The following is a 13,282-nucleotide window of genomic DNA, read 5'->3' as shown; positions in this document are numbered from 1 at the left end:
GCTGCTTGCCTATTGCAGATTCAGTCTTCCCAGCCTGGCGCAGGTCTACAAATTTGTTTCTGGTGTCCTTCGACAGATCTTTGGTCTTCACCATAGTGCAGTTTGGAGTGTGACTGTTTTAGGGGGTGGACTGGTGTCTTTTATACTGATAAGTTCAAACAGTTTCCATTAATACAGGTAATGAGTGGAGGACAGAGGAGCCTCTTAAAAAAAAAAAAAACATACAGGTCTGTGAGAGCCAGAAATCTTGCTTGTTTGTAGGTGACCAAATACTTATTTTCCACCATAATTTGCAAATAAATTCTTTCAAAAATCTGACAATGTTATTGTCTGGATTTGTTTCCACATTTTGTCTCTCATACCTATGATGACAATTAGAGGCCTCTCATCTTTTTAAGTGGGAGAACTTGCACAATTGGTGGCTGGCTAAATACTTTTTTGCCCCACTGTATGCTGGGTTCTGCAGCTCTGGGTTTCCTGGGGAGTTGAAACCTGAGGTTTTTTTTTTTGTATAGCATTTTGTATAGCTTGCTCGCTGATTTGGTGTGGGAACACACTGGATTCCCTCAGCTGCCATTGTGCTCTTGCTGGGATTTTACTGTGTCCCTGTCCCTTTAAGGAGGCATGGACTCACTCCAGGCACACAGGCCCTAAATTTTTCCACTGTTATATATGCTCCAATATAGAGACTCTGAAAGAGTTAGTACAGCACTTTAGAGAAGCATTGGCAAGGCATTGTGGCTTCCAAATATAGAGTGGGGAAATTATTTGATCCCCTGCAGATTTTGTAAGTTTGCCCACTTACATAGAGATGAAGTGTACATTTTTATCAAAGTTGCATTTCAAATGAAAGAGACAGAATATCAACCAAACATCCAGAAAACAAAACAAAACAAAACAAAAAAACACATAATACAAATGTTATAAATGGAGTTGCAGTTCAGTGAGTAAAAGGAGTATGAAACCCTAAAGCAAAACATGACTTAGTACTTGGTGGAGAAACCCTGGTTGGCAAGCACAGGAGGTAAGACGTTTCTTGTAGTTGGTTACCTGGTTTGCACACATCTCTGGAGGGATGTTGGTTCACTCTTTACAGATCTTCTCTAAATACTAAAGGTTTCTTGGTTCTCACTTGGCAGCTTGAAGTTTCAGCTTCCGCCAAATTTTCTATAGGATTAGGGTCTGAAGACTGGCTAGGCCACGCCATAACTTTAATGTGCTTCTTGAGCCACTCCTTTGTTGCCTTGGTGGTATGTTTTGGATCATTGTCATGCTGGAAGACCCATCCACAACCCATCCTCAGTGTTCTGGATGAGGAAAGAAGGTTCTCATCCAAGATTTTACAACACATGGCCTCGTCCATTGGCCTCTCAATGTTGCAGAGCTGGCCTTTACCTTTAGCAGAGAAACAGCCCCAAAGAATAATCTTCCCACCTCCTTACTTGACTGTAGGGATGTGTTCTTAGGGTCATATTAAGCATTTTTCTTCCTCCAAACACGGCAAAAAAAGTTAATGCCAAAGAGCTCAATTTTGGTCTCATATGACCATAGCACTTTCTCCCAATTTTTCTCCGAATCATTTAGATGTTCATAGGCAAACTACATGTGCCTTCTTGAGGAGGACGACCTTGTGGGCACTGCAGGATTTTAGTTCATGGCGACGTAATGCGTTACCAATGGTTTGCTTGGTGACTCTGGTCCCAAATGCCTTGAGATCATTCACAAGCTTCCTCATATGTAGTTCAGGGCTGATCACACTCACGCCTTATCCCATGAGGCAAAATCTTGCATGGAGCTCCAGACGGAGGGGGATTGATGGGTATATAGTATTTCTTTAATTTGCAAATAATTGAAACAGCCTCCTTCTCTCCAAGCTTCTTGCTGATAGTCCTGTAGCCCATTGCAGCCTTGTCCCTGATGTCCTTTGACAGCTTTTTGGTCTAGCCCCTTGATGGTGAGGTTTGAATGGGAGAAAGATTCTGTGGACAGGTGTCTTATACACAACTAGTTGTTGTTAGGAGCACCTTTCTTAAATTGACAGGACTAATCTGTGTACCACATGAGCACATACTGTAGCCAGACTTATTGTTAGTTGGTAGAGGATCAAATACTTATTTTACTCAGTGAACTGCAAAATCTATTTATAAATATTTGTATCATGTTTTTTGGAGATTTTTGGTTGATATTCTGTCTCTATCATTTAAAAAACACCTATGAGAACAATTGAATACCCTTCATTTCTTTGCAAGTAGGCAAACATACAAAATCAGCAGGGGCTCAAATAATTATTTTCCCCACCGTATGTGCAAATGCGTGTAACCAAAACAAGTTTAACGTAAAGACTGCCTTTTTATTTCCTTTTTGCCAGCTAGCTGGTAAGTGTGCTGGGAAATCTTTTGTGTATGGTTTGTATTTGTACCTCGAGTCTATGTTTCAATTGCACAAAAACATATTTGTTGTAAAATAGCTGATTTGCGATTTACCCATTTTATATAAAATCTGAGTTTCGTTCAGCTGTCCGGTTTCTAGCTATCCATGTAAAGTACAACCAAAGTATTAACATCTCTTCAAGTCATTCTGGTGCCCAAAATGACAGGTGGAGATAATCTTAAAATTTTTTTTATGAACCCCTGATGTAAAAGCCTGTGACAAGTTGTCTATGAACTGTTACTGTTATGGAAAGCCCTGCTGTGTTTTGCTTCACGTTTTCTCAATAACTGGAATATTAGAAAATGTATACATTAAATAAAATTCATTGCAAGCTATTATAGGCGTCTTGGTTCAAAAAGAATACTGTTGGTGTAATCTATGTTTTAATCTAAATGATCCATTTTCAAAATGTATTTATTAAATCTGTCTCACCAACCATGCCAGTGACAAACGTGTATAACAATGACAACTCTACTGATGAACATGCCCTATAGTGGCTATAGGAAATCTGTAATCTTGCCTGGCTGTGACGCTGTGTATAGGTCCTCTTGTAGGAACGGCATTGAGTTTACGACGCTCGTCAGTCTGGATGGATACATATATTCAGACGCTGTGAATTCTCCAGAAGAACTACTGAGACTAAACAATCGTGGCGTAAAGTTAAACTTCCCAGGATCTGTCAAAAGAAAATAAATTGCTTGTGTATTACAAGATCTGAAAATAGAAGCCCTTTGATTTTTGATAAATATGTTATACATCATATTTGTTAACCCATCACTTCTAGTAGCAGCATGTACGTCTTGTCTTGGTGGGAATAAATGTACTTTTTTTTTTTTCTTAAGAAAAGGGTGATAAAATACTATTCTTCAGCATGTCTGGATTAGAATAACCATTATGTGTAAACCTAATTGAGATGAGGATGTTACATATGCAAAATAGTTCTTGGGTGCTGCTGGACGGAAAAAAAAAAAAAAAAAAAAGTCTTATGCACTCTTTAGTGTAATCACTGGGCAGAAAATATAAACTTGTGAAGGCTGCTCCACGGCTAGTTATTAGGAATGTTCAAGATCAAACAACTAGAGAATGGATGAGTAGTGTTTGAGCACTACTGTAAAAGAAAGGTCCCAGGCAAATTTTCATGGGAAAAAAACACATAATGCAATATATGTTCAGCTGAACCATGCTGCTGTGTAATGGCAAAGGATTAAAAGCTGAAGACAAAGGATTGACAGCGCTCAGGAACTGAGCTGAAACTGATGAGTAATGGCTGCAATGAACCACATGTATACTCAAAAAGGTTGCTGCCCATTTATTCCAAAGATTAAAACAGTACAAATTTGAATGACAATGTTACCACAAGGTGGATCACTAGGACCGACCAGGACAACCAACCAAGGGACACTGACCATGGAAAGCCACAAGGACACACCAGCTGCAGTGTGTGGTGTGTAGAGACAGTCCCGCCGGCAAGGGAAGATGGTGCCACTGACACTGGCGATGTGAATAGAGCCAAGCAGCTGACTGTATCCAGGGAAAAAAGCTCAGTGGTAAGAGTCACCGAAGACAAGCCGGAACTGATGTGTCGGAGAAGGAACCAGCCGCGTCTGTTGGCGTGACTACCGGTTTCGCACGCTTGCATGTGTTTAAGTGTTTAAGCCAGCCTTACAGCCTTGTGGTAACGTTATTAAAATTTGTACTGTTTTAACCTTTGAAATAAAATTGCCAGCAACTTTTTTGAGTATACATGTGGTTCACTGCACAAAAACCACAAAAGAAAACAGTAGAGCGGAAATCACATTGAAGGTATAAGCTCACAGGATTTTCTGGCATGATCAAGGGTATTTTTCTGTACTTGCAGAAATGTTTTTAAGAAAATGAATGCAGCCACCACATATAAGGCATACAAGGGCTCTATAGTCGCATTTTTACATTGTTGTAGTTATCAAGAAACTAGTGACATTAATGAACAAACTGCCATTTTGAAGATTTATGACAGATCACTACAGCCTGTGCAGGTCATGTAACTGAATATTTAAAAGGCGAAGTTCATCTTTTACAACAAATAAATGCACATAGTTTTGCAAGTTAAAAAAAAAAAAAAAAAAAAAAAGGGCATTTAATATTTTATTTACTCCGCAGTCTGTAAGGTATTGCACACATGATCAGCAGATCGCTTGTGCAATGCTAGCATCCTGAAGACTCTCAGTACACTGTCTGCCCCTATTTCTGATAAGGGCAGACAGTTACTGAATGGCAGGAAGAACCAAGGACTACGAGGGCGCTCACCAACACCCTCGCAATTCATTGAGAGTTGCAAGCCATCGGCAGTGGAGGACAACGGCAGATGTAGCTCATTAACCACTTGCTTACTGGGCACTTAAACCCCCCTCAGTCCCAGACCAATTTTCAGCTTTCAGCGCTGATGCACTTTGAATGACAATTGTGCGGGCATACAACACTGTACCCAAATGAAATTTTTATCATTTTTTTCCCACAAATAGAGCTTTCTTTTGGTGGTATTTAATCACAGCTGGGAGTTTTATTTTTTGCTAAAAAAACAAAAAAAGATGCAAAAAAAAAAAAAATCTGGTTTAATAGTTTGTTATAAAATTTTGCAAACAGGTCATTTTTCTCCTTCATTGAAGTGCGCTGATGAGGCGGCACTGATAGGCATAGTTAAGGCGGCACTGATGGGCAAAGACGGGCACAGATAAGATGGCACGGATGGGTGGCTCTAAGGGGCACTGATAGGTACCACTGATAGGTGGCACTGATAGGTGGCACTGCTGGGCACTGATGGACGGCACTGCTGGGCATGGATATGTGGCATTGGGGTGCAGCACCTTTGTTGAGGCAGACTGTGGGCACTGCTGGGTGGCACTGTGGGCACTGCTGGGTGGCACTGACAGGGGGGACACATTTTTTATTCAGGCAGGCAAAGCAGGGGGCAGGTGGGCATTGGCAGGGGGCAGGTGGGCACTGGCAGAGCTGGCCGTGATCGGGACTGATGTCCCGATCACGGCCGCCGGTGATCGGCTTTTTTTTTTTACCTTGCGCTGTCAGCGCGAGGAGGAATAATAGCCGATTACCGGCTCCGTTATATCACATGATCAGCTGTCATTGGCTGACAGCTGATCACGTGATAAGGGGTCGGGATCGACTCATTGCAGGGATCGGTGATCAGGTGAGTCTCGTAGACTCGCCGATCACAGAGCGCGCCGCGCGCGCCCCTCAGGGGCGCGCAGGCCACTCGTGCACGGGACTACGTCAATAGACATAGTCCCGGAAAAGGAGATCCGCGCTGTAGCCGTCATTCGGCTATAGCGCGGGTCTCAAGTGGTTAATTTACAGAACTCTGAATGAATGATGCAGCCATGTGGGTGGAGCCCTGTACAGCTAGGCTGTTTTAAATTATGACCGTGGGTGTGGGGAAAGGATTCCCTGCCTGTGGTCATAGGGAGGAGGAGGCAAAAGCTGGGAGATGTTACATGTCAAACGTGACCTTTTTCATTTAAGGAAAATAATCCAGACAAATGTAAAACTGCAGTGGGATAAATAAAACTTGTAGCATTGATTATAGAAATGAAAAAAAATGTAAAAGACATGAAAAAGTGAACAGCATGTTACCTTGCAACATGCAGTCATATGCTTTGCGGTCTCTTCTCCCAAGAGCTTCCCAGAATCCTAGGGGCTCAGATCCCTCATCACATTCATATATCGTCACTTTACTGCTGCTGTGCAGTCCAGCTTCTAACGGACATCTACAAGAAAAGAATAGTGGTTTTAAAGTAAACATACAAGCAATTGGATATTTTTTTTGGGGGGGGGGGGGTTTAGTTTTAAAAAAAATACCACTTAGGTGCTTTCATTGGACAGGGCTAACCTAGTAGTTAGGGCCCTTGTTACAAAGTTAAAATAAAGAGGGTTTCTTGGTTAATATATGAAATAGGCATTTTTCATAGTGGCTGTTATGAGACTGATCGATAAAAACTAGAAATACATTCATAAAGCAGTACAACAATATTGGACACAAATGAATACTATTGACATCTATTTCACAAAAGATCATACAATGCTTGTCCATCTGTATAGAATGAAATGAGAATTATACAGTGCTGAATTAAATGTAAAAGGAGGATTACATCCTTATCAAGAAAGTAAAAACCTCTCAAAAAAAAAAAAAAGAAGCATGTAACCCATGTAAGACTGATTATAGGATGACACTGTATTCATCCGAGTGCAAAATAATAAAAAAAAAAAAAAAAAAGACCTCAACTGAGATATTGGACTGTTATTGTTCTTGAGGCTCATGGTGTCAAATGGCACAGGGAAGAACATAGTACATGCAAAGAGTATTATCAAACAGGATAGAAGGATATTATGAGACCTTTACATTTAAAGGTTTTAATCAGGGATATGCAATTAGCGGACCTCCAGCTGTTGCAAAACTACAAGTCCCATCATGCCTCTGCCTCTGGGTGTCATGCTTGTGGCTGTCAGTCTCACTATGCCTCATGGGACTTGTAATTCTACAACAGCTGGAGGTCCGCTAATTGCATATCCCTGGTTTAAAGCAATGTTCTTCAAACTGTGGCCCTGGGGCCAGATGTGGCAATTTTCTTGCTTTTATCAGGCCCTTAGAGCACTATTCCATCCAATGACACCAATGGCGCACAGTTCCTTCAATTGAGAACAATGAGGCACAATTCCTTCCATTGATACCAACAATGGGATACTATTCCTCCCACTGACACCAACAATGGGGCACTAGTCCTCCTACTGTCTCAAAGAGAAGGCATTGTTTACTTCCACTGGATGCCATGACATTTTCTTCTCCCACTGGCCCTAGCCCCCCTAAAGTCTGAAGGACAACAAACTGGCCCTTTATTTAGAAAGTTTGGAGACCCCTGATCTAAAGGGTACTAGGTGTAATCCTAGACTCTGACCTGTCCTTTCAGACCCAAATCCAATAGTTGTCAAAAGCTTATAGACTTCACCTCCGTAACATCTCCAAAATTCGCCCCTTTTTAACTAATGAAACCAACTAGCTACTCATTCACTCACTTCTTATATCTCCTCCTGACTATTGCAACTCCCTTCTCTTAGTCTTATCTCTCCATAGGCTACCCCCCTTTCATTCTATCATGAATTCTGCTGTCAGACTTATCTACCCTACCAACTGCTCAGTGTCTGCCACCCCTGTCAATCCCTCCACTGTCTTCCAATTGCCCAGCAAATTAAATGCAAAATACTAACAGGAACATACAAAGCCATTCACAACTATGCCCTGAGCTACACCAATCTTGTCTCCAAACACCCAAACTGTCCTCTCCCCTTCTCTCAAGTGTCCTTGTCTTCTCCCATTCGCATCTCCAGGACTTCTCTAGAGCCTCTCCCATCCTCTGGGAAGCTCTACTGAAGTCTGTCCAGCCATCTCCTACTCTGGCTGCCTTCAGGCAAACCCTCAAAACTCTTCTCTTCAGGGAAGCCTATCACTCCTCCAACTAACTGAACTTTTATTACTTTCATCAGCTCATCCCCCACAGTTACAACCGTAAGCGCTTATAAGCAGGGCCCACTTAACCCTATTGTATTTTATAGTATTGTAATTGTACTGTGACCCTTTTAATATTGTAAAGCGTTGCGTAAAGGACTGCAGGTAGAGCTGGCTTCACTGCATATAACAAAAACGTGTATAAAGGTCTCAAGGAAGGGCCAGTACTTGCTGTCCAGATTCACATTTTTGTTAGCTCAACGCATTGGGGGGGAAGGAATGAGAATACTAGGAGAAACGAGCAAAGCTCTCCCTTGAACTATAAAGACCATTAGATGAGGTTTTGAAGGCCTTTTCAACTGTCATAATCATCTATTTAATGTAAACCTATTCAACAACTTCACATAAAACTAGTAATAATCCAGAAAGAAAAAAAAATAGCACAAAGCACATGCAGTGATGCAGTACTTACTCTTCCTTTATTTTGTTGGCTGCTGTCTTCCCCACTTCCTTCGTGTGGCTTTGTGCTTTGCAGCCCTGCCAGAGATAGATGACGGCCTTATTTACATTAAGAAGTATCATTGATGTCCTGGACCTCAGGCTGCTACAGTGACAGGCCACTTCAATGAGGTTGCCCTCCAGAGGAACCTCACCCCGCACACAATACAACCTCCAGTCACCTTTAGGGGAAAGCAAGAGAGTTTATTACACAGAGGTGTGAGCAAGAGAAAAAAAAAAAAAAAAGTGCCGGTTTCTGCATTGCAATGTCACCTGCCGGCGGTTCCCACTGACCTCTGCAAACTGCTGCAGTTGTGAAAGCAAAGGTGACACCCCCAGATCGGTTTGCAGTGCGAACTGCCAAATGGTGCAGGAATCGGATCACATTGGTGTGCAATTCCAATGTGCATGAAAAAAAGGGTCCTGCACCATTTTAGTGCGAAATACGATGCCAATTCAGCCATACAATCTATATGGCTGAATTTGCAATGCACAAACCTCGCTTGTGATCTGCACAGCAGTGCGGTGCGAATCACATGCAATGTCCAACATCGCACAAGTGTGAACTCAGCCTTAGAGTTTAAACATAGTAGCTTAAAGTAGCTTAAAGTGAGCTCAGAACTGGACAAATACAAATTCCTTTATATATATATATATATATATATATATATATATATATATATATATATATATATATATATATATATATATATATATAAAATTCATCTGTGTATTTAGATATTTGCCTGGAGCTCAGCATTAAATTCCTGCAAAACCTTCAGGAGGGTTCCTTAGTGTACTAGATGAGCCCTCCTAACCCAGGGAGCACACTAAACAGTGCCCTTCACTTTTCAGAGTTGAACTCCACAATGATCATCCTACAAGAAACCATTAAGAAACCTTTAATGGTCAGTAAAGCCATCGTTTGTGGACAGCAGGGGTAAAGCTTAAAGTGCAACTCCACTTTTGTTGTGAAAAAAACATTCCTGCCTGGGTGATCTTTGTACATTGCAAGGATTATAACAGCCTTTGTTGTAGATTCCGAACTTTTGTTATTCAGAAGAAATCCATGTGAGGTGTTGGTCCGTGCCTCTGTTCCGAGTCGATCTAATGGGAGTGGTTTCATAATTACCATTCAGCTGTAACAGCTGCAGAGCACTAATGAGGAAATCTACAGGGCCTGCATTAGACGTGTTCCTATTGGAAATATCTCACTGAAAATGACATTTTTGTTGCAAGGGATGCCTGAAATCTGACCTGTATTTTAGGCAGACTTCTGGGAAAATTGGTGAGCAAATCACACAGACAGGAAATTAAGTTTCTGGGAGTGATCAGAACACTTTCTGTGTGCAGAACAAACTCCATGTGGCCATACTGCATTTCATTTATAGCAAATACAGCAGCTGCAGATTGAAAAAGGAACATTTTTAACATTCAATTACAATGATATTTTTTTTTCTTTGAGATTTTTTTCCCCTCACGAAAGTGGAGTTACCCTTTAGAAGAGAATTCCATATTTCCAGGCACTTTATATTTGTTTTGACCAGACAGGGTGAATTATTTACTTGCCAGAACAGACTGGCTGCTGCTTAGTCAGTAAAATTCTGTAGTAGCCTGTGATGTGTAAAAAGTCTGTGATCCAGCAGCAGTAACACAGACTTCCCTTCCTTCTACTGGCAGATATAGACAGTCAGCCACAGCGCATATCTGCCATTTAGGAGAAGCCTTGTATTTTTCAATGAATACAAGGCTTTCACCGATTGGCTGAAATGAATATTGTGATGTCATCCGTCTGCTTCTCAGGCTCAGATAATTAGAAGAAGCCCTGTATTCATAAGATTAGAGAAGCCCTATATTCATTCAGAAGCCCTGAAAAAATACAAGGCTTCTTCTAAATGGCGGCGATGTGCTACAGTGGCCTCTCTCTATATCTGGGAGTAAAAGGGAAGTCCCTAGTACTGCTGCCACAGTCCTACTTACTGTACATAGCACAAGCTACTACTTACAGCCTAAGCAGCAGCCAGTCTATTCTAGCATGAAAATCTGTTTAGGCCAAGTTGGCCCAAACTATTATTAAAATTGCCCAGGATACCTGGACATAAATCTAAGTCTCTTTGCCATGCAACCCCTGAATGAATCCCCAGGCACCCAGATAAGATTTAGAATGTGATAAAAGAACTTTCAGGCATACTGGAAATCGCAGTGTGAGAGGACAGATTTGGACGTACTTTGTGCATTCTCTTCCTCCTCTTCTCTCCTCCCGGCATGTACAATCATTCCTCCCTCGAAACACTGCAAGAAACATGGGGGCTCCTTCCCCTGAAGCACTTGGACCTGTGTGAAATTTGGAGAATGTCAGACACTAAGCCAATGAAATCAGAGAAGGAAATTGTCAGGGACTTTGCTGGGGTAGAGAAAACAAATAAAAAATAATTTTTTTGAGTTGGTAATTTTAAAATCTATTAAACTGTCTAGAAGAATGGAATGAAGTCACCTCTGCCCATGTACCTTTGGACTATCTATGAGATCTATAGGTGTTCAGAATGGCAAAGTGCTAATAGGCAATTTCTAACACTCCTCGACATTAACTAGTTTAGCCCTGAGCCAGCGTGCCCCCTCCCTTACTATTGGTCCACCCCTTTGAAGGCAGGCCTCACTGGCCAATAGAGTTAAGGATAGGGAAAGCCGGGTTAGAATTAAAAAAAAGTAGTGTTAACCACTTCAATACTGGGCACTTTCACCCCCTTCCTTCCCTGATCAATTTTCCGTGCTCTTGCACTTTAAATCACAATTACGTGCTCATGATATATTGCACCCACATTCAATTTTTATCATTTTGTTCACACAAACATAGCTTTCTTTTGGTGCCATTTATTCACCACTTGTTTTTTTTATGATATAAATGAAAAAAAGAGCGAAAATTTTGAGAAAGAAAAAACCCAATATTTTCTACTTTGTTTTAAAAGAAATACAATACAATCAGATTTCGTCAGAAATTTAGGCCTGAATGTATTCTAGTGCATGTCTTTGGTAAAAAAAATCCTGATAAGTGTCTGATAATAGGTCTGTGTGATCACGGACAGACGATTTTACTGGGACATATGTGGGACAAGTGTTTTTACTGTGTGGGGACACTAGGTCGGTGATGTAAAGCGCTGTATAAACCTCACGGTCACTGATCACCAGTCAGTCGGCTGCAGAGATCTGCTCTCCTTCTGACAACTTCCGTGTGAGGAGAAGGGAAGCCGATCGCCTAGCAACCGGCTCTCTATTTACATAACAAGATGGCTGTGATTGGACACAGCCATTATGTGATCAGGAGTGGCAATCACAGAGCCCTTCTGCCGATCCGAGATGCGCTGCGTGCGGGTGACACAAGCGCATCCAGAGTGTACGGGCGTGCGATCCCACTCCTGAGGGACATTCAGGAAGGTCCACCCAGGAGGAAGTGCCCAGCCATGCGATGTGATGCGATTCCAGTGTGGACCAAAAAAAAAAAAAAAAAAAAGTTCTGCACCATTTTGGTGCAAATGCAATGAGATATCAGCCATACATTTTGTATGGCTGAATTCACATCGCACAGACATTGCAAGTTATCTGCACAGCAATGAGGTGCGAATCACAGGCAACGTCTGTGATCGCACAAGTGTGAACCCAGCCAAAGCGTCATAGTATGTGTCAAATTCCAGTACGAGTTCTAGACAGGTACAGAATTTGGCACAAGCTGCACCACTTTATGAAACGCATAAGCAAGAATTTCGTATAATCTGTCTGCTTCAATCTTTATGAATTCCATGAGGGCATGAGCTCAGCAACTATAAAAACACAGGAAAGCACAGGCAGAAGAGGGTACATTTAGCCTAGCTTCACACGGTCACGATGCAGCACATCGCATGGGATCCGCACAGGAAATCGCAAGCATTCCTGTGCAAATCTAATGCGATGTCATTCATTTTGTATGGCTCAAATCGCAACGCATCTGCCCCAAAATGGTGCAGGACCCATGCAATCAATTTCAGGCAATCGCACTGCGATTTGCAAGCTGTTTGGGGTTGTTCATTTAACATTAGGAAAAAAAAAAAAGAGAGGAAGGGGCTTAGACTTTATAGGCATGACCATATCAATATACTGATAAAAAAAGAATTATTTTTTGAACATAGAAAAATTGATAAAAACATTAGATTAAGTCCATATCACAAAATCTGATGGTATGCCATTGACATTGTACAAAGCCTATAAACATGTAAAGTTTAACTATACAAGTCTTAGATGTGGAGAAACCTCCTATCAACATCAAATACATGAATTTTTCAATTATAGGCTATGTAACATATTGAAGCTGATTATACAAATCCTGGGGCTCTACATGTTACGCGCCTTGCGCTTCTTCAGGAGAATCATGTAAACGGAGTTGCGGTGAACAATAAAGGTTAGGATACTAAGGACAATGCCTGCCACATTGATGAAATTCAGACAGCGCCCACAGAGATTGGGCCAATGCTGAAAGAGTTCCTGGATAAAGAAACTTTAAATACTGGTGGCTATGCTGCCTGCATGGGTGTTGGATCCCACAGTGCAGCGGAGCAAATAGCAAAACAGCCCAAACACTGGTAATCAGGAGAGGCAGAGGCGAAGCAATAGCCAATAAATAACCCGGTGTGGACGCACTCTTCACATGAGCAGCCGCTCGGGCAAAGACAGCTTGTGACAGGAGATAAATTTAACATTGATACCCGCAGCAGATTGCATGAATGCTGTGCAATTTCAATGTGGTATGGGAAACGCACAGGATTCCCTGCGTTTCCCGCAACACATAGTAATCTAGGCTAAATGTTAAGAAAAACATCCCTGAAGAAATGA

At 41.6% G+C, this 13,282-nt stretch overlaps 1 protein-coding gene across 13 annotated transcripts in view; it reads right to left on the bottom strand.

The window, feature by feature from the left end:
* SVIL (supervillin) overlaps positions 1 to 13,282 on the bottom strand; it is a 334,548-nt gene that overhangs the window by 9,449 nt on the left and 311,817 nt on the right. For all 13 annotated transcript variants that reach the window (XM_077491057.1, XM_077491058.1, XM_077491050.1 and 10 more), the window contains 4 exons: positions 10,651 to 10,756; positions 8,397 to 8,604; positions 6,058 to 6,191; positions 2,951 to 3,106 (listed from right to left, as the gene is read on the bottom strand). In XM_077491057.1, the coding sequence (XP_077347183.1) occupies positions 2,951 to 3,106; positions 6,058 to 6,191; positions 8,397 to 8,604; positions 10,651 to 10,756 (604 nt within the window). The remainder of the gene's footprint in view (positions 1 to 2,950; positions 3,107 to 6,057; positions 6,192 to 8,396; positions 8,605 to 10,650; positions 10,757 to 13,282) is intronic.

This window comes from Lithobates pipiens, unplaced genomic scaffold (genome assembly GCF_037356315.1).
Source record: "Lithobates pipiens isolate NorthernLeopardFrog02 unplaced genomic scaffold, aLitPip1_a1.2 Scaffold_19, whole genome shotgun sequence".
NCBI classification, from domain to species: Eukaryota; Metazoa; Chordata; class Amphibia; order Anura; family Ranidae; genus Lithobates; species Lithobates pipiens.
The sequence above is the reverse complement of the archived record's forward strand: the minus strand, read 5'-3'. Positions and strand labels throughout refer to the sequence as shown.